Source organism: Cibotium barometz, chromosome 4 (assembly GCF_041138505.1).
Source record: "Cibotium barometz isolate CiBa-2024 chromosome 4, ASM4113850v1, whole genome shotgun sequence".
In the NCBI taxonomy this organism is placed as follows: Eukaryota; Viridiplantae; Streptophyta; class Polypodiopsida; order Cyatheales; family Cibotiaceae; genus Cibotium; species Cibotium barometz.
Genome location: NC_141049.1, coordinates 37,757,545 through 37,778,691, shown reverse-complemented (window position 1 = coordinate 37,778,691; position 21,147 = coordinate 37,757,545). Strand labels below are relative to the sequence as shown.

Genomic DNA, 21,147 nt, shown 5'->3' with positions numbered 1-21,147 from the left:
TCGTTGCCACTCAAATGGAGGTTTTCAGTTGAATGGAGTATGTGCTTGAGCTAAGTACTACAACCAAAGGTGTTGTTCAAGTCTAAGACAAGTTATCACCAAGGGCATAGCCCAATTGTTAGCGTGTTTGAAGTCCATCCATGGGGTTGCACGTACAAACCCCGTGAGGTGGTGCCTTGTAAATGGGGGGTGTAGTAATTTTCAATTTACCAAACTTTTAAAATTTAAAAAAAATAAAGAAAATAGGCAAGTGGGCAGTCTAAAACACAAATTTCTCTCAAGACCTTTATGATGAGTAGTATTGTCTCACAAGTCATTTTTGACCTTATCCAAACGTTTATGCGATTCTCTCCTGGAAACACGAGATACATGTTATAGCTCAAGGCTTCCATCCGTTGCTGCCACTTGCAGTGTGGCGGGAGAGCTCAAGGCTCCCTGCCACTTGCAGAGTGGCTTGGTGAGCCCTCAAGGCTTCCGACCGTTGCAATATGTATGTAAAGCCTTGGGCTGTGCGGGTGTGAGAACGGCAACCTTGCAAAAAATTGACCTGCCGTCGGCTGCAGGATTTGAACCTGCGCGGGCGAAACCCAACAGATTTCAAGTCTGTCGCCTTAACCACTCGGCCAAACCGACCTCGTGGTAACAACGTGTGCAAGATTACAATAAATCCTCATTTAGCTGCACACAGCAATGCCCTCAAAATCCCTGCGTCGAAAGAACGGCGTAATAAGGTCCTCTTAATACCAATGAACGGCCCTGCCTCGCATTGAAAAAAACTATTGCCAACTACCTAGTGCTAGCCCTAAATCATTTTTTGTAATGTGCTAATCAAAAGTGAGTTGTCCCTTTTTGATGGACCCTTACAAAATTTCCATGTAGACCCTATCCATGGAACATGTCCTTTCTCGGCTCTCTTTAGCCTTCGGGCGCTTGAGTTTGGCATTTCAACCATCCACTACTTGGAGAAAAAAAACAATCATGGTGCCTATTTATAACAAAGTAAAAACACCCTCTCTCTCACCCTGTTTCTTTATCAAATAGGAAGTTTATTTATGGATCCTCTCTCTCTCTCTCTCTCTCTCTCTCTCTCTCTCTCTCATATTTTCAATGTAAAATTTCACACAAGATACAATAACACCAAGTTCACAAGCTTTCAAATTTAACACAAGATACAATAACACCAAGTTCACAAGCTTTCTGTCAAAAGCTTGTGCCCCCCAGGCTTCTTGCGATCAACCTGCCAGCAGCATTTAAGCACCATAAGCTTCCCACCTTCCGAGGATATACAAATGTAATCCTCGGCAACCGAATTGGGTGTGAGTTGAGGCACACTGAGTGTGTGGATGAAAGTAGTATGGCAACCAGGATGTGATGATTGCCAAAAATTGACAGTGAATGCGGGCAAGTGAAGCAACAGCTGAGCATGCAGAAGATACATGTGAGTGTGCAACGTTTGCACATTTGGAGGAAAGTTGCACAACCCCCCGACACCCAATAGAGCTCGCATCACGCAAAGGGTCTGTTATGAGACATCCCCTCATTGACCACTTCTTGGGCATCTATTCCTTCAATAGAGATAAATCTCCCATTTCTGAAGCAATCAAATACCCACTTTACACTTACTAAGGGAACTATGCCCCTGAAACAGTTTTAACACCTTCTTAGCCCCAACTTTTGCACTTAGATAAGCCAAACTGTCAGTATTTTTGTTTTGCTCTTTTGAACTTTAGTTGATCTGAGGGCCTAGTAACTTTATTGCATGCTTGGAGGCCAAAGGCCTTATAACAATCTCTTTTGGAACAAGAGCAGTATGCAAGTTTTCCCTTATGTTCGACACGAGGAATTGCGTATTCATGCATGTGCACACACACAGCTATTTTGTAACTAATAGTAAGCATAGTATTATATATTGGGGGTAGAAGGGACTCACCAATGTCTGGCTTAATTTCAATAACAAAGGATGGTTGGAAGTTTTCGTCCAACAAAAGGCTGACAAACACATGCTCAAGCCCAGGCAAGCCAACATCATGATATGCACATTGTTTGGGTGCATACCTCAAATGTTTATGAAAGGCTGACAAACACTCATGTACAAGCCTCACATTCTACCACAATGTTTGCCCAAAATGGACAACACTTTGTACAGTAGCCTGACCTACTCCATGTATCCTTTCATGGCAGGTCCCCCTCAATGATCATGATAGCACACGATTCACACTTTTAATTGCGCATATCCACAAGTAAACTAACTGTCAATACACTCTTTAGGGCCAAGGCCTGTTGTAACATAAAAATGAGAAAGACAGAGATGTAAACATTCACTTCTAAAACTCGGAAGGAAATTGAGAAAGGCAGAGATTCAAACAATGACTTCTAAAACTCGGAAGGAAATCGAGAAAGGCAAAGATTCAAACATTCACTTCTAAAACTCAGTAGGAAAATCCATTTTCGAGCTTTCTAATGTCACTGCTAGAGAGTCCTTGTAGGTACTTTTTCTTGTAATCTCCAAAAAACAAAAAAAAAGGCCAGCAGTTTATTTTTCAGAATATGGACAAACACTTGTATGGTAGCCTGACATAGTCCATGTATCCTTTCACGACAGGCCCCCTCAATGATCATGATAGTGCAAGATTCACACTTAAATAGTGTGCATCCACAAGTAAACTAACTGTTAACACACCCTTTGGCCAAGGCCTGTTGTAATAACATAAAAAGAGATGTAAACATTCACTTCTAAAACTCAGTAGGAATTTGAGAAAGGCAGAGTTGCAAACATTCACTTCTCAAACTCAGTAGAAAAATCCATTTTCGAGCTTTCTAATGTCACTGCTGGAGAATCCTTTATATGCAGTTTTGCGAATTTATTTTTTTTAAAAATGCCAACAGTTTATTTTTCAGAATATTGGCAATTATCAGAGAATGTATCGACCATAGTGTCCATGTGCACAGTACGATGAAGACTTGCTCCTGAAATCAACTTCCTTCCTCTCGCAGGTAGAGGGCTATTTTCGACTTGAACTCTGCTGGAAACCGCACAGGCTTGTAACTCTTGTCAAGACATACAACTGTCGCTTTTGATTCCAGAATAACCTGCCACATTAAAAAAATCATTGGGTGTAATGACAACACAAATTGCCTGCTTGGGAAGGTTATTTTACATTTTTGCCCAAGCACAAATCATAGTTAGGAGAAACGGGGAAACGGAAACGGAAACGGAAACGGAGATAGACAAAAACGGAAACGGAAATTTTCAGGACGGGGGAAACGGAAACGCCACATCATCCTAGGTTATCCTAAGAGGATGGTATGGGGAAAGTCACTAAGTTGAGAGGCCACATGTATAATGTAAGACATGTGCTAAAGAAGTAAAATCTAGAGTCTATAGTGTACACTCTACATTTATGATTTAGAACTTTATAGTTTAAAACTTTTAAGTTGCATGAGAAATCAAACCATTTAGAACTTGCCATAATCACAAAATAAGCTAAAACCATCAGTCAATCATCAATGAGTCAAGCCTCAAGACCAAGTCATTACAAAAAAGTGTAAACTCAAATGCCAAAAGGAAGCTACTCTCTAGAGTCTAAACTCTAGAGTCCTGAGTCCCGACTCCTCAAGACTCTTCTATGCTCATTACAAAAAAGTGTAAACTCAAATGCCAAAAGGAAGCTACTCTCTAGAGTCTAGACTCTAGAGTCTTGAGTCCCGACTCCTCAAGAAGTGGCCGTTTTTTGTACGGGCCACACATTTTGAAACGGATTTGATGGCAACCAGCCCATTTTGAGGGTTTTTCCCTTGTGTACGGGCCACACCCACTGGCCGTCTTTTGGCACATGCTCTTTTTTGGCTTTTTTTTTAAAGATTGGGGCCACGTGTCAACAAGACACTTGAAACGGCTGTTTCTCTTGCAGAGAAACGTTTCTCCCAGGCAAGAAGCGTGCCGTTTCGGACTGCATGAAACATTTCACCACCGGAAACACATTTCCGGCACGTCCCATGGCCGAAATGTCATTTCAGCCCTGGCATTCAGGCATTTCCAGCGTTTCCCAGAACTATGGCACAAATAGCACATCAAATTGATGATTTTGAGGCCATTATACAAAAGAACCAATTATAACTCTCAAATAAGGTTGAAATTCAGAACTACAAATATACTCTCATGAACATTCTTGCTTGATCTCAATAATGAATTTAAGCGCATCAAGTATCACACACATGTTGTTGAAAGAAAAGAAAGAAAACAGTTGCAATTTAGAGAATTTGAGATGTTAAATATACCAAAGGTGTTGAGAGGAAGGACGCAGTAGTGATTTACTTTTTGCTTCTAGTGCATGCATGGAGTACGAATGGCATCATCTAGGATTTCCACAACATTTTAAACCACCAAATACAACCGATGTTTTAACTTCTCACGATTTCACCAAGCTAAGGTCATAAAACTAGAACAAACAATTCAACACTAGATAGATAGCCCTAATGCCAAAAAACAGAATTTAACCATTTCTCAAGAAAAGGACCCCTTCTCATTCTTAGCTTGTTTGGTGCGGCAGAACTAGCTCCACGGCGTAGGTACTGCCCCTGCTGCCACGCAGCACTTGCCAGCCTATGGTATATCAGCTGCCGGCCTCTCTGGCTTGTGGAAGTGACTGTGGAGCAGTTTCATGGCTTGTCGCCCATAGGAGCCATGCATGGGCACATAACTTGTGATTGCAGGCCACCCAACAACTTGCTACCGTTGACGTCCCAATTGAGTCCCAATGTCGTTGCCTTTGGGACTGCCCAAAGGCTCAACATGTTCAGTGGCCTCTTTATAAAGGACACAGATTGTAGAAGCACTTCATTACCTAGGGTACATTAGCTTGGGCAAAGGAGGTGGGCCAGGTGATTCAGTACAAGGATTCCATGTTCCACTTTCAGGCTGTCATACTAAAAGTCACAGCCAGCCCCACCACAGAGGTTCGAGCAGCTACCCCTCTCAACTTTGGATCACAGACCGTCTGTAGGAGCTTGTCAGCACGTGTTGTAGCAAGGCTATCAAAGGTATGGTCACTCCTCTGGCAGAGACCATCGGCTTCATTTGGACAACTTCATTTACACTCTCCAAGGGTGATGGGAGTGCATCCAAGGCAATTCCTGGGTTATGCAAGAGCATCGAGCAGCCGTTCTCTGCATTTGGAGCGCGGACCCTTCCTTACTTCAAGATGATCGAGTGTTGTCTTCTACGTGAGCATTCTCTGCCGAATTCCTCCTCCATAGAGGTGCTCTTCTTGATGTCCTTGGAACTCTACGACACTCCCACTCTTCCGATAATAAAAAGCGATCGGCAATGTAAATATACGTTGTTTTGTCCGCACAATTCTTGCAATAGCAATCTAAATCATCCATAGACCAGCCACTTTCGTTGAGAGAGAGAGAGAGCCTAGAGAGAGAGAGAGAGAGAGAGAGAGAGAGAGTAACAATGCTCCGTGGTGAATGTGTGTGTGTGTGTGTGTGTGTGTGTGTGTGTGTGAGAGAGAGAGAGAGAGAGAGAGAGAGAGAGAGAGACCAAGCGTTTATTGCTCAAGTTCAGCCCATAATCTCTGCTGAAGAAAGTTTGGATTTTGAGCGTCAGTTTACATTGCAAGAATTTACAAATGCTTTGAACCACATGGACAGTTGGAAAGCCCCCGATTGGAATGGTTTGACACTTGAATTCTTCCAAGCTTTTTGGGATGATTTGAAAAGTCCCATTCTTTACATGGTATTTGGGAGCCTGGTTCTTTGCCAAACTATTGGAAGGAAGGATTACTCAAACTTTATCCTAAAAAACAACTTTGTGATGCACTTGCAGAATGGCGACCTATAACATTAATGCCTATGGTCTATAAATCGGTTGCCAAAATGATTCGGAAACTAGACGGGGACCCGGAACAATCAACAGACACTTCAAATATACCAAAGCAAGCTATAATACACAGCGGAAAGAATCACAATATTGTAACGACACCACACTCAGCTGGAACGGCTGGCCCCCTGTAGGAACTTCTTTATTCAAATAGAAGCTTTTACAAGAAACCAAGGTGCAGGTGCAGACTTGCACCGGATTTTCCACAAAGCATCAGCAAAAACTCTTGCCCAAATCTCTACCCAGAGGCAAGATAATGTCAGAATATGCAGCGGAAATGATAACCAAACTTGGGTAGACAAGCGCAAGTAGAATGCAGAAAATAGACAGCACAAGAAACACAGAGAGATAGGTGTGTAAACTCTTCTCTATACACAAGATCCCGCAAATGACTGAATGAGAAAGTGGTGGGGGGCATGGGACCTATTTATATGCCCCATGCAAGCAGTCGGCCAGCGCTGGTGGCCCTCCACGACTGCATGAAGCAGTCGGCCAGCAGTAAAAATACTCCACGCTTGCTGATGGGCAGTCGGCCAGCCACACGACTGCTGAATGGACAGTCGGCCAGCCACCAGAAGCTCCTGCCAACATCTGGCATCCATCCACACCACCGAAAAATGGGAAAAAATAGGGAAAAAATACGAGGAGTGAGGAAAAATGATAAAACACCTTATACAGGGCGGGCACACCCACAACAGAGGCCCTGGTGTATAAATATAGACAAGAGATGACTTCTAACACCCTAACACCCCCTCTCAGCTCCTGGCTGTGAAACCAACCACAGGGAGCTGGGGTGCCGCCTGAGCAAATCCTGAGATAGCGACTTCGTGAAGAGGTCCACCGTACTGTCCTCCGTCGAACAGAACTCTAGCAAGATGTCATCAGCAACGATCTGTTCACGAACAAAGTGCCTCTGGATGACCATGGGTTCCTCCAGTGGAATCCCAAACCTGCAATGCAACCTCTGCATCCTCACCACCGCACAAGCAGCTCGGTACTCTGCCTCTGTCCTCGACAAGGCAAAAGATGATTGTCTCTTACTGCTCCAAAAAACTGCTCCGGGGCTTGAAGTAGATCTCCTCGTGTCTGGATCTCCTCCCCAAACTGAGTCACTCCAACCGTGGAGTCGGACTCCATCCAACAATCCCCCTCTTGTGTACAAGAGTCCATGATCCTTCGCATGCCGCATAAACCACAGGAAACGCAAGCCTGCCTCCCAAAGAGACATCTGCAACCATGCGCTCAACTGCCTCATCAGGTTGCTCCCGTCCAATCCGGTGTCCATCAACCAGATCAATGAACCATTCTGCTTCTGAGTCAAAGAGGCATCACAAGGATCAACACCTGTTACGGTGCAAAAACAAGTCCTAGAAACCTGATGAAGACCACGCAAGGCCTTTTGAAACCTGTCAACCACCTCCTCTGAATCCGGAATCACAAAGCTTGGAGAAACCACCTCCTTCTGCAAGTAATCAACTGCCACCTGCTTGGCTTTCCGAAAGGTCTCCGTGGAAAGAACATCCTCATCTACTGGAGGTTCTTTGTCCCCAATACTACGAGACATCAGAGCATAAGTTACCTGTTCAGTTTCCTCTGACTCACGAACACAAGAACTACCAACATCAATACTGGAGAGTTCCTACCAACTACTGCCATCTACTACTGGCAAGCTATCCACCATCTGGTCCCGGAAAGCCTGCACCTGCAACGTATCCACACTTAAGTGGCCATTATCAGACTGCCACTCATCACAAACCTGAGGACCTGGGAGAGAGAGTGCTGAAAGCTTGTAAACTCCATTCTCCACTCCGCCTTCCCAAACCACATGGCCTGTTGCTTTGTCCACCCGTACGCCAGTCTTGCAAACCTGATGCACTCAACAGATGAAAACCAAGTGGCGGAACATACACACCTGGGAGGAATGCTTCCCCCCTCTGCCATCGGGAACTATCTCCATCCTGCCCTCACTGTGAACTGGGATAGTGGATGTATCCCCAGTAAGAGTATGACCAAAAAGCCTGCAGAGATCCTGTAAACCGGAACGGGAAGGAGTCATGTGCCTGGAAGCACCACTATCTAGAATCCACTCCCGAGTATCCGTCGCGGGGAGTCCTCCAATCTCCTCCCTGCCTGAAGAAAATGAAACATCGGTGTCCACCACCTCCAGGTGCACAAAAGCCGGAGTCTTCATGATTGCTGCTGAGGAATTTCACCCTTCTCGGTCTTCCGCTTGGGACACTGCCTCCAATAGTGGCCTTTCTCGCCACAATCATTACAGGTCCTCTCTGCCTTTAGTTTCTCGCGGTCAGTAACGGACTTCTTCTCAGAAGACTTCTCCGACGAAGCCTTCCCTTTGCCCGTGTTACGGCCTTTCGACCGTTGGCCAGTTAGGAACCTCCACCCTGAGGAGGGTTCGTGAATCGTTCCTCCTGGTCCAGGACCATGGGCACAAGCACCTCCTACGTGATGGTGCTGAGCCTGCCACCACTGGTAATCAAAGATGAGTAAAATGCTGAGTATGAAGAGGGCAAATGTGACAGCAACGCTATGGCCATGTCCTCTGACGATATCTCCTTCCCAGCTTGAAGAACTTCCTACTGAAGAGCCTGCAGCTTGTTAATATGCTCCCGCATCGTTGACGACTTTGCAGGGTTCATAACCCACATCTGTACTTCCAAGGAAATCCTCTTCATGGGCGATACCCTGTTGTAAAGAGAGGCCAAATGTTGCCATATACCTCTGGCCAGCGTCATATGCTTTACATGATTGATTACATGCGGTGTGCAGTTGAGAAAGATAAACGAACGGACCTTGGCCTTGACACGATCCCACATCTGTGTCTGAGCCTCCTGGTCCTTTCGGATCGACGGTAACTCCCCTTTCTCTACGTCCGGCCGTGGAACCCAAACAACGACGAAATCTACGAGGTCGTAAGACTCCAGAACAGATTCCATCATAACCTTCCAAATGCCGTAGTTGCTCCGTCCAACTGACGGTCCACCGGGAACGTGGGGAGTGTCGGGATCTTCACGTGCTTCTCAGCCATCTCTAGTAAATCTACCATCGCGGGGAGCAAACTGAGAAGGTGGGTGGGTAGGAAAAAAAAAATCTCTAAAACCTGCAAGTGGCTGTCCAGCACCTCTAGCCCGCCTTTCTCTTGCACCTTCTCTTCCCAAACCGTCCAAAACAGTCCACCAATCAGCAACCTAGCGATCCCCCTCTTGCTCAGAAAACTCCCAAGATCTATCACAAGCCTAGGGCTCTGATACCATGTCAGAATATGCAGCGGAAATGATAACCAAACTTGGGTAGACAAGAGCAAGTAGAATGCAGAAAATAGACAGCACAAGAAACACAAAGAGATAGGTGTGTAAACTCCATACAAGCAGTCGGCCAGCGCTAGTGGCCCTCCACGACTGCATGAAGCAGTCGGCCAGCAGTAGAGAACTCCACGACTGCATACAACAAATCGGCCAGCAATAAAAATACTCCACGCTTGCTGATGGGCAATCGCCCAACCACACGACTGCTGAATGGACAGTCGGCCAGCCACCAGAAGCTCCTGCCAACATCTGGCATCCATCCACACCACCGAAAAATGGAAAAAAATACGAGGAGTGAGGAAAAATGATGAAACACCTTATACAGGGCGGGCACACCCACAACAGAGGCCCTGGTGTATAAATATAGACAGGAGATGACTTCTGGTCTTGAGGGCTGCAAGATTGGACATGCAGGTTTACTTTCCTTGACTGGCTTTGTTGTACTCAGTTAAACTTTCCATTGAATTTGAATAAAGAAATACCGAAAGGGGCGCCAAGCTTTGGGGCCAACCGGTGTTGTTTTCCTTTTTGTTCTGGAGCATTCTAGCTCCTATTCATTTGTTATTTGTCTGGACTACAATTGGAAAGGTGACTACTAGTCTACCGCACTTTGGTTTCAACCAGTGGGCTGGTTTCAATGGGACACCTTTTGGGTATAGTTTGGACACAAAATATGACTTTTTGGACAATGTTTTGTACGAAAAATAGGCAAAACCGACTTGATTACTAATTCATACCTTTTCCCTATAAATAGGATCACTAGGCATTCATTAGAATCATCATTCAAAGATCAAGAGGATCCATTTGTTAGAGTCTGCAAGGCAGCAAGGACACAGTGGTGGATCAGCAGGAGGAGCTCTTGTCTGATTGCAAGTAGAGGGTTGCAAGGATCTTTGGTATGCATCATGAAGCTGTGAATCAGCAAGGTCATTTGCACAAAGTTGTGAATCAACAAGATCATTGTATATATAGCATGTTTTGGAAATTTAGAGTAGATTAGGTCTCTCTCTCCTCCTCTTCTGTGTCTTTAATAAACATAGGATTAGCGTTAATCTTCTTTGCTTAGCGTTACTCATGAACACGCTTCCACAATGCATGTTACATACATATGTATGGCAATGCTACTGGTTTACGTATAAACTTCTCAAAATCCAAAATTGCTCCAAATATAAAATGTATGGATTAGCACTATAATTTATGGCCTGGAGAAGTAATCCCTCCGGATGGCATTGTCAAACACTTGGAATACCCCTTGGGTTGGGGATTGACAACCAAACAAGCATGTGATTGGGTCTCCAAAGATTCAAACCAAAATTGAAATATTGGAAATTGTCTACATGGCCGCTGCACGTACGATTGCACATAGTTCAATATCATTATGGCATATGTTCAGTTTTGTCTCCCATTTATCCACTGGCAAAAGCTGGATTTACACTTTTACATTATGGAAGCCATGGAGCTGTTTTGGAAAACAAAGCCCATTAAGAAAGGCTTGAGGCTCCTCAAGTATCAATATATATGTTCGCCTAAATCACATGGAGGTCTTAATGTCATGAATCTACATTTCCATGTGTTGGCCAAAAAGGCAACTCCAATTCCAACATTTCTGGAACAAAAACAGTCTTGGACAATAATGATATCAACCTTGATGACCACCATGTCTGGTAACTGGATTCCCACTCATTAGGATGTGATAGTTGGGAAATTTGAAGGTTGGATTGCAGGCTGCTCATATATCAACCGCATGCTAAAGGACTAGAAGCATATAATGTCCACTATTTCATGGTATGGTAGTGAAGCTCCTCAAGGAAATTCCATGCACTTGGAAAGGATTCATTGGTCCAATCCCAAGTCTCTAGCCTTCAAGAGCCGCGAAAAGCATATTCCCTCACTAGATTTTCCATAAATCAAATAAAAGATGTTGTGGATGACAATGGCATGGTACTTTCTTTTCCGCAGGCTTCTAGAAGATATGGGCTTGGTATGCATCATAGGCAACTATAAAGAAAGCTCAAAGATGTGCTGCATCCTCTCGAACCACTGCCCCGTTTAGATCCACATGATAGAATTCATGATTAGGCTTTCCAACATCCTCATCAAAGCAAATTAAGATTGTAGATGATTACCGTTGCAAGCTCCATGTACTACCATTTACTTCCACGGCCATCGATACAAGAGCTTCAAATCATTTATGGGTTCTTAATAAACCTCAAAGTAGGTGGAAGAAACACCTACAATGTATATAGAAAAATGGTCTTCCACTCAAACAAAGATTGTTTCTGTAAAGATGTTTGACTGGAACGTTGCCCATTTCTAATATTCTTATAAAACATGGTATTGCATCTATCAGATGTTGTAGATGTCATAGTTGCATTGAGACTGTGCCACATCTATTATGGCATTGCACTTATTCCAGACAGTTCTTGGCACATCGAGCTGATGATCTGGCAACTCGTTTCCCTCGTAGAAGATGCTCCAAGAACTTTTGGATTTTTGGTGTGGGCGATCCAAGATTATAGGATAACACTACATTCTTCTCTTGGGTTAGATTTTGGGCACTTTGGACAATATGGCAAATGCGCAATGCTACCATGTTCAATCAGCCAAACTTTGATCCTTATCCCTTTTTCAAAGTGCATCTTAGACAATCGTTCAATGACAACCTTCGAATGGAGCAGATTTCTCTTGCCCACTTTGAGCTGTTTTTTTAATGCTTGCAAGTTAATCCCACCTTGAGTAAACTCCTTGTAGTTATTTTCCATATAAGAAGCTTTATTTTCACTTAAAAAGTTTGTGTCTGTGTGTGTGTGTGTGTGTGTGTGTGTGTGTGTGTGTGTGAGAGAGAGAGAGAGAGAGAGAGAGAGAGAGAAACAATTATCCTATGCGTGTGTGTGTGTGTGTGTGTGTGTGTGTGTGTGTGTGAGACAGAGAGAGAGAGAGAGAGAGAGAGAGAGAACCTGTGTGTTGCAAGGTTTTGTGCAAATAAAGGAATGGCTCCCACCTTCCATATCTCATAGTAAAATGGATCATGTTCACATGAATCCTTGTGAGATAAATAACTTTTTTTTAGTGGTATACGCAGTTCACATGAATCCTTGTGAGATAAATAACTTTTTTTTAGTGGTATACGCACACTTACATGGAGACCCTAACCCCACACCCTTTTATAGTGATGCGATCAACCGCAGGAGCAGGGTTCAAACTTGGCACCTCCGCCAACATACTTGAAACCCTTACCAACCCATCTATGCACTGGTCATCGTGCAATCGATCACTTCTTCAAAAATTGAATAAAATCCGCATAGTAACTAGTCACTTGGCTAAGTGTGTGTCCCTCACACATTATACCTGGCTTCTGGCTTGTCAACAGATTATACCTTCCTTCTAGGCAGTAGGCTGTCATGAAGGCATTTGAAACCAGCACCTCAAGGATAAAAGTTACAGTTGTGCACTGAATTGTCATATAAAACCATCCCTAAACTAACTTGGACTCAACACAACACAACTTAGTACAATCCACCTAAGTGGAAGAGCTAGCAAGTTCATCACCCACTCAAGTCATAGAATTGAACAATATGAGAAAGCATCACCCAAGAATCTACAACTTCTTCATGAACAACTATGCCAATTGTGAAGTCGTTAAAGACTTGATTGGGATGATCCTAGCTAGTTTAGTTGGGTAATCAAATATGACCTAAGAAAAATCGAGCCCATGGCTGGTCCAAAAGTTATGATTCTAATGAAGAAATGTCACCAGCCTGGACATTTCCCAGTCTGAAAGGGGTCTGGTGGACTCCAGGATGTTTAAATATTTGGAAAGTACAAGCTTTGGGAATGGGGGATTATCCTAGAATACAAAGGACCACACTCCTAAAATTTGGGAGAGTTGCTATTTTTGGCCCGACTCCGATGGAAATTCTGTTCGCGTCATTACATCTGGAATTGAGCAGATACCAAGAGTTGACAAAGTGCCTATGACAGAATGTCTACCAATTGGGATATTTTTAGAGGTAAAGATTATGGAAGGACCCATCTCTTAGATTGGGACATGTGGCAAGAAAGTGGACCAAAGTGAGACAAGTGGCCTGACACTTGTTAGAAAAAGGATCAAAGTGAGACAAGTGGCCTCACACTTGTCACTTCAGCTATTGTGTGGCTCTCCACTTGTCATCGTAACCTTCTCTTGCCATTTTAGCTCATGGGAGGCCCAAATCTATAAATTGGAGCCCTCCCTCTTCATTAATGGAGGCTCTCTTGCTCCACACTAGCCTCTACCACCGTTACAGGTTGCCCTAATGATGGCTACTCTCTTTCTCTCTCACTTGAAGGCTGCCCATGAAGAATACCGGCTGTTGGGGACTGTTTTGGAGGCTTCCATCGCGAAGAAATACTGAAGGCAAGGGTATTCAATCATTTATTATGATTTCTAGCCATTGTATGTGTTGTACCAACATTTGTACTTGCTGTACTTGCTGTACCAACCACCATACCGGCTGTACCTGCTGTACCAGCTGTACCAGCCACTGTACCGGCTGTACCAGCCATTGTACCTGCTGTATCGGCTGAATGGAGAGTGGTACTTGCTGTACCCTTTCTATTGCATGAAGACCCGTGGTTTTTTTGGGGAAGAATCAGTACCCACACGGAGGTATATGGATTATATTGTTGGCTCGGCATGTCTACAGCCTATGTTCCGGCTCAGTTGCCTTGTGTTGGGTTGTGTTATGGCATTTGTATATGGATAATCCGGCATCTCCCGTGGGGAGAGTAAGGCCCTCAAAGCTTGTACATGATATTATTCTCCTTGGGTAATAAAATACTCCCAAGGGGGGGGGGGGGGTCGGCCCATTCCGGCCTCTATGCGGTGTCACACGTGCAAGCTCCATTTTCAGCATTTGTGGATGTTTTGTCCAGCTTTATGTTTTATGCAAATTGATGATGGATATGTGTTAAGGCTGTGGCCATGTTTAAATGTTTTAATATGCATTGATGGTATAAACAAGTGTGTCAAAGGCCCTAGTCCCCCGGGCACCCGCCGCGAGTTTCATTGGTATCAGAGCATATGCTTTCTTGGAAGCGGAGGCTTCCTTCTATCAATAAGGAAGAGAAAAGATCTCAAGTGGGGACCACACTTACCATCATTGCTGTTAAGCATGGCTAGCCACTTCATAGCTTATGAAGCAAGAGCATGAGCAGTAGACAGCTTGTTGATCTAAGGATTTATGAATTCACAAAATTTATCTTGAAGTATGGAGTTGGCTTTATGTGCACACGTTTAGCACTCTTTCCATATGGATATTGTGGATTATATTATCAAGCTTACAGGCAAGCTATATGGAGATATATCTCGGGATATCTTAAGGATATGGTGAGGAGATATTTCTTTTGGCTTCATGACCAACCTGGCAAAGAACAGCTAAGTATACTTTGAGTTTCCAAAGTTGGTGCTTTTGCTATTTACTATGAAGTGTTTTTGATGTTCACTAACCCTTGTATAGCTATGCAAGAAGAAAGGTGTTGTTGTTTGCCTTGAGATGGTTTCAGGGAAACATTGTTTATGGCTCCCTTTAATGGGATGAATTCTTTTCATGGCTCCCTTTATTGGGATAGATTATATCTATGGAGATTTCTTTCTTGGACAAGATTTATATACATTTTGGGCTTCACAAGCAATTTCTATGGACGAATCTGTCCGAGTTTATAGAGAAGCAATCTTTGGATATCTCATGGATATGATGCTTTTATGGATAAAGTCCACCTCTACTCCAAGGTGTGTGGTTAGCACGGAGTATGTGGTAAGAGTTATGGTATACAAGGATTATGGTATACAGGTCTATGGATTCCTGGACTTCTTTTCTAGGAATTTGGATCCATCCTCAGGTTTATGGATTATGTTTATGGCTCCCTTTTACTGGGATGGATTATTCTTTTTGGCTCCCTTTATTTGGGATGCATTGGACTTATGGAACTCATGATTCACATACCCTGTGTAGTGTTCTCTTGTCCTACGTGCTCTCTTGAAGATTATTTCTACCATGTGAGGGTGGAACAATAGAGAGCAGATGGAAGGGAACATGGGCACTTCAAAGGGTAGTGACAAGCACAACATACCCTGTGTAGTGTTCTCTTGTCCTACGTGCTCTCTTGAAGATTGTTTCTACCATGTGTGGGTGGAACAATAGAGAGCAGATGGAAGGGAACATGGGCACTTGAGAGGGTAGTGTGAGTTGGTGGCCGAAACACCTATAAACTATGTGTAGCAGAAATGCGTATGGAACACCAAGTTATCTATGCCTGCGAGTGATTGTTTTCAGGACTCCTTGTTTAGCCGCCCTGTGTAGTATTTCTCTTGTCCTAAGTGCTCTTCAAGATGTTGCTACCTTGCTTGGTAGAACATAGAGCCAATGGTAGAGAATATGGGCACTGAAGTCGGGCTGGGCGTCAAGGTAGCTCCTTGGTGATCTACATCGACATACCATTGTTTTCTAAATGCTGAATTTCATATGCATTGGCATGGAGGATTTGGCAATGGATGCCGGTGAAGCTATGTATTGAATTTCTCCAATAGTAATACAATTTCCTCAAGGGAGGGGTCGGCCGTTCCGGCTCATTGTGTGTCTCTTGTAAGCCCACCTCTCATCCAAGGTGTGTGGTCAGAGTACCAACACGGAGTGCAAGTGGTAAAGTGGACATGACGGGACTTATGTCTATGCCAGGGGTCATGTGGACCGATGTCTTGTTGGCAGGAGACTTATTTTGTCTCGCCCATTTACTTGGGACATGGATTATGATATCTGGACTTATGGGACTGTTTTGTCTCGTCCATTTACTTGGGACATGGATTATGATATCTGTACTTATGGGACTGTTTTGTCTCGCCCATTTACTTGGGACATGGATTATGATATCTGGACTCATGGGACTGATTTGTCTCGCCCATTTATCTTGGGACATGATTATGATATCTGGACTTATGGGGCTGTTTTTGTCTCACCCATTTATCTTGGGACATGATTTTGATATTGGTATTATGGAGACTTATTTTGTCTCGCCCATTTCTTTGGGACATGGATTCTTCAGTTATATTGGATTTTTGAGACTGTCTCGTCTCGCCCAATCGATGGGACATGATTATATCTTGAATATATGGCTTGAAGCTTAAAGTTGCGGACAACTTTTAAGAAGCTGGGGAGGATGTCACCAGCCTGGACATTTCCCAGTCTAAAAGGGGTCTGGTGGACTCCAGGATGTTTAAATATTTGGAAAGTACAAGCTTTGGGAATGGGGGATTATCCTAGAATACAAAGGACCACACTCCTAAAATTTGGGAGAGTTGCTATTTTTGGCCCGACTCCGATGGAAATTCTGTTCGCGTCATTACATCTGGAATTGAGCAGATACCAAGAGTTGGTAAAGTGCCTATGAAAGAATGTCTACCAATTGGGATATTTTTAGAGGTAAAGATTATGGAAGGACCCATCTCTTAGATTGGGACATGTGGCAAGAAAGTGGACCAAAGTGAGACAAGTGGCCTGACACTTGTTAGAAAAAGGATCAAAGTGAGACAAGTGGCCTCACACTTGTCACTTCAGCTATTGTGTGGCTCTCCACTTGTCATCGTAACCTTCTCTTGCCATTTTAGCTCATGGGAGGCCCAAATCTATAAATTGGAGCCCTCCCTCTTCATTAATGGAGGCTCTCTTGCTCCACACTAGCCTCTACCACCGTTACAGGTTGCCCTAATGATGGCTACTCTCTTTCTCTCTCACTTGAAGGCTGCCCATGAAGAATACCGACTGTTGGGGACTGTTTTGGAGGCTTCCATCGCGAAGAAATACTGAAGGCAAGTGTATTCAATCATTTATTATGATTTCTAGCCATTGTATGTGTTGTACCAGCATTTGTACTTGCTGTACTTGCTGTACCAACCACCATACCGGCTGTACCAACCACTGTACTTGCTGCACCAGCTTTTGTACCTATTGTACCAGCCACTGTACCGACTGTACCAGCCACTGTACCGACTGTACCAGCCATTGTACCTGCTGTACCGGCTGAATGAAGAGTTGTACTTGCTGTACCCTTTCTATTGCATGAAGACCCGTGGTTTTTTTGGGGAAGAATCAGTACCCACACGGAGGTATATGGATTATATTGTTGGCTCGGCATTTCTACAGCCTATGTTCCGGCTCAGTTGCCTTGTGTTGGGTTGTGTTATGGCATTTGTATATGGATAATCCGGCATCTCCCGTGGGGAGAGTAAGGCCCTCAAAGCTTGTACATGATATTATTCTCCTTGGGTAATAAAATACTCCCAAGGGGGGGGGTCGGCCCATTCCGGCCTCTATGCGGTGTCACACGTGCAAGCTCCATTTTCAGCATTTGTGGATGTTTTGTCCAGCTTTATGTTTTATGCAAAGTGATGATGGATATGTGTTAAGGCTGTGGCCATGTTTAAATGTTTTAATATGCATTGATGGTATAAACAAGTGTGTCAAAGGCCCTAGTCCCCCGGGCACCCGCCGCGAGTTTCAAGAAAACTAGTCTATAAAAAATAAGAGAGAGAGAGAGAGAGAGAGAGAGAGAGAGAGAGAGGTGGTATGGTTTAACTGCAAAACAGGGAGCAAGCCACTAAGGTAAATCAAACCACTTACGCAATCAAGCCAGTAGAGTCCTATGTACAATAAGTATCTTTAGATTAGTTAAGGTTCAAACTCAAAACAATCAAAACTAAAGTGTGCAAACCTGCCAATGACACAAGGTGGGACATAAAAATAACCTCTCTGTTTGGAAGCTTGTACACGTTGTGTTCGAAAAACAATCTTGCAGCTGAACTGCCAGTAATCTTTGCTGCAACTACAAACCGGTCACCACTCTGGCTGTATCTCAGGTTGAGCCAAAAATAAACAAAGAAAAAAACTTAAGAGCTTATCCCATTTTGATTGGCCCAGACTGCTATGTTTATCTCGATACTTTACGTTAAAGGAACCTTGCTTTGAAATTCTTTCAACTATGCCAAAAATTGCCACAAGATCAAAGAAAAATCAATACAGGACATACATTTTACATAATACAAGGATTATTGAGAGCATACTCTTAAAGGTGCAAGGTACTTGAGCGTCAGCTCTGAAAGAGCAAGGGAATTGCCTGTACGAGCTACTCCATCTGGACTTATTCCGATTGCTTCACATAATTCATGACGCGCTGCAAGGTTCATGTCCGTGATAACACGGTAAGATTCTCAATTGTGTGTGTTTTCTTGCAACACTATATTGCACACATTCAATGTTAAAACACCATTTTGAATACAGAGAATGTATACGAGAGAACATCCACATGACCAAGATTACCATGTTGGCAATAGCTGGCATATGTGGCATTATTAACCACTCCATACTGATCCAACTCATAATCACGAACTTTGAGCTCCACTTCAAATGCCTGTGACATGCTGTAGGTTTGACTATCTTAGTAGAAAGATATCTCATCGTATAGTAGTGAAAAAAAGGTTTACTTTTTTTTTTGACATTAAGGCTCTTATTGTAAACACATAAGATAGAACTTGCAGTACAGCATTGATCAGAGACACAACAAATATAGTGATGGTGACCTTAATCTGATAAGCCTTCTTACAATAAACTGATATATATGATCATATAAGCGATGGTGCACTTAAATTTATAAGCATTCCTGCATGTGCATAGCCAGTAGCAGCTTGCCGTCGGGCCACAAAGACATTGTTTGTCTTCATGTGGACATTGAAGGATTAGGTAATAGTTGTTTTAGAATGGAGCCATGAGAGCCAACGCATCAGCATTCCCTGGAATGTGCATACCTGTGCATCTGGCACACCAGCCCTCGGTGAAATTCGAGGGTAAAAACTGGAAGCTGTACTTAGCAACCAGAAAAACTGGTGGCCGGCAACCTTCAAACGGGCTACGGGGGTTGGGGGGGGGGGTGCTAATGTCAATGCTCCAACCTATTCAAACATGTGCAGACCAAAATCAATTGAACAATGGGCATCCTTGCAAGCCATTGATAAATGTAATCAATCAAGCAATTGTAACCTCAGCCTAAAGGGAGTCTTTGCAAGGCCTTAAAAAGTATTGAGAGATTAACCAATAAATGGGCATTGTTGCAATTCACTGGCATGTATGATCAACTTGAGAAATGTTAATGGGCCATAAGGCTCTGCTGCATTTACCATCATGTTATGTCATATGATCTAAAAATCAAACTGGTTTCATGCATTTTGAAGAAAGCAATTTGCCGTTAAGATTGCGTACCTTTTGTCACCAAACAAGCTCATGTTACGGATGGGGGAAGCAACAGCCTGCAGGCGGTGTGTGCTCAGATGGGATGGAGAAGACAATGCTAGCAAGCCAGCTTGGAAACGGGCGCCTACGAGGCGGGGCCGGAAGCCAAAATGCGGGTGGGAGGAATTGCCAGAGCCAGAGAGGAGCTGGTGATGACCCATTACAAGAAACTTCGATGTTGCCATAGCCTCGCTAGCTCTGAAAACCCTACTAAAACAAAACAGAGACACGCTTTGAACCCTCTCACAAACAAAAAGAAGAACTCAAAACCCTAGAAAATCAGCACGCTGCAAAAGAAAGAAACCAACCCTAGCAAGCAGAAAGAAGCTCTGAAACCCTAGAAAACAGAAGTGCTGCGCGAAGCTATAAAATCCTAGGAAAGACAATGCTCAGAAGAGTTCTGGTGGAAAAAGCGAGGTAAACCTTAAAAGCTTCACGACTCTGACAATCCCGAGCTTTGAGAAGTTCTTGGAGTCGATATACCTCAGCTGTACAGATCTCCGCACACATCAGACTTTTCTGTAGGGGGAAAATTAGATAACAATATTAATTATCAAATGAATTTCGATTTGAATAATAGTTAATAAGCGGCATGAAATTTTTGCTTGTATGCATATGTGTATACATATGTATCTACGCATATGCATCTATGCATGTATATGTGTGTGTGTAAGTGTGTGTGATTGAGTGTGTCTGTATGCATTGTACCTCTTACTTGAGAGAGAGAGAGTGGCTTGTTGAAGAGCAGAGCAACTACGACGAGTGACACACACACTTGCATAGCTTGGCTCGGTGTGGGTGTAACAATTGCATCCCCAATTTGGGCATGGGTACATGAATGAACCCTATAACCTAAGGACAAAAAGGTGTCTCGAGAAGATCTCCTTCTACCCTAAGAGAGTTGCCAATCAACTTGCACTAACATGCATCCTACTTGGCCTTGTACCAGTTCTACATAATAAGCTGTCTTCTAACCTTTTGGCTACACATGGCTAACATCCAGTTTCTAAATTGTGGGGACTGTTGGGATGTCTGGTGCTTCCACAATGGCTACTCCTCATACAGGGGGCCTTACAAAATAGGGCAACTTGTCACTTGCATAATGACAACATAACGAGCATGGAGTATTGATTTCCAACACCGCCCCTCCACCAATAGGTGAACTACCTCTTCGGTTCAATGTCAAAGTGATGAAAATGACGCCTATGAAGATATCCACACAATTCTCCATTTTCGTGGGGCAATAGACTAACTGATCAAAGAGGCAATTTTCGAGGGGCAATAGACTAACTGATCAAAGAGGCAATTCCAAAAACAATAACCAGAAACTTAATCTCTAGTTTAAGACTTGCTTGAGGTGTAGGTGATGCCATACCCAAGTGTACACCTCAGATGTATATCAACACCTACATCTTTGCCTTTCAATATCCTCTCAGGGCTGATTTGAGAACCTTCTCAATACTGCAAAGTTGATGTCCCAGTGTACTACACAAGAAGGTTTAACTCCCCACCAACTTTCTACTTCGTATCCATGAGTGGAGAAGCGTCCTTTGCTTCACATCAACCTCCATAGGGACGGGGGAGGGGATGTCTACTTAAAGTCGAATCCCTCCACTTGTGAAAA

The 21,147-nt window shown here is 43.6% G+C and overlaps 1 protein-coding gene and 1 non-coding gene across 9 annotated transcripts; both read right to left on the bottom strand.

Moving 5' to 3' along the window:
* Positions 1-551: 551 nt before the first annotated feature.
* TRNAS-UGA (transfer RNA serine (anticodon UGA)) lies at positions 552-633 on the bottom strand. Its single transcript has one exon. It is a non-coding gene; the product is annotated as a tRNA-Ser (tRNA).
* Positions 634-2,685: 2,052 nt separating this feature from the next.
* Positions 2,686-20,093, bottom strand: LOC147639221 (acyl-acyl carrier protein thioesterase ATL3, chloroplastic-like). 8 transcript variants are annotated; one of them, XM_086788523.1, is made up of 6 exons: positions 19,947-20,093; positions 19,494-19,730; positions 18,558-18,658; positions 18,302-18,411; positions 17,953-18,082; positions 2,686-3,090 (listed from the first exon to the last, which is right to left on the bottom strand). In XM_086788523.1, the coding sequence occupies exons 2-6, from the start codon at positions 19,706-19,708 to the stop codon at positions 3,053-3,055; spliced, it is 594 nt and encodes a 197-aa protein (XP_086644649.1). In that variant the 5' UTR covers positions 19,709-19,730; positions 19,947-20,093; the 3' UTR covers positions 2,686-3,052. The 8 variants fall into 8 exon arrangements, with proteins under 8 accessions (XP_086644649.1, XP_086644641.1, XP_086644607.1 ...); XM_086788515.1 differs by having other exon boundaries at positions 17,987-18,082; XM_086788481.1 differs by having other exon boundaries at positions 17,953-18,057.
* Between the last annotated feature and the right edge of the window lie 1,054 nt (positions 20,094-21,147).

Coding starts and splice junctions, on each gene's coding strand:
- LOC147639221 (XM_086788481.1), bottom strand. CDS start 19,708: ATGGCAACATCGAAGTTTCTTGTAATGGGTCATCACCAGCTCCTCTCT. Junction 18,412..18,557: donor TGCCAGCTATTGCCAACATG/GTAATCTTGGTC, acceptor TGAACCTTGCAG/CGCGTCATGAATTATGTGAA. Junction 3,091..17,952: donor CCACCTTGTGTCATTGGCAG/GTTTGCACACTT, acceptor TTAATGTGGCAG/GTTATTCTGGAATCAAAAGC.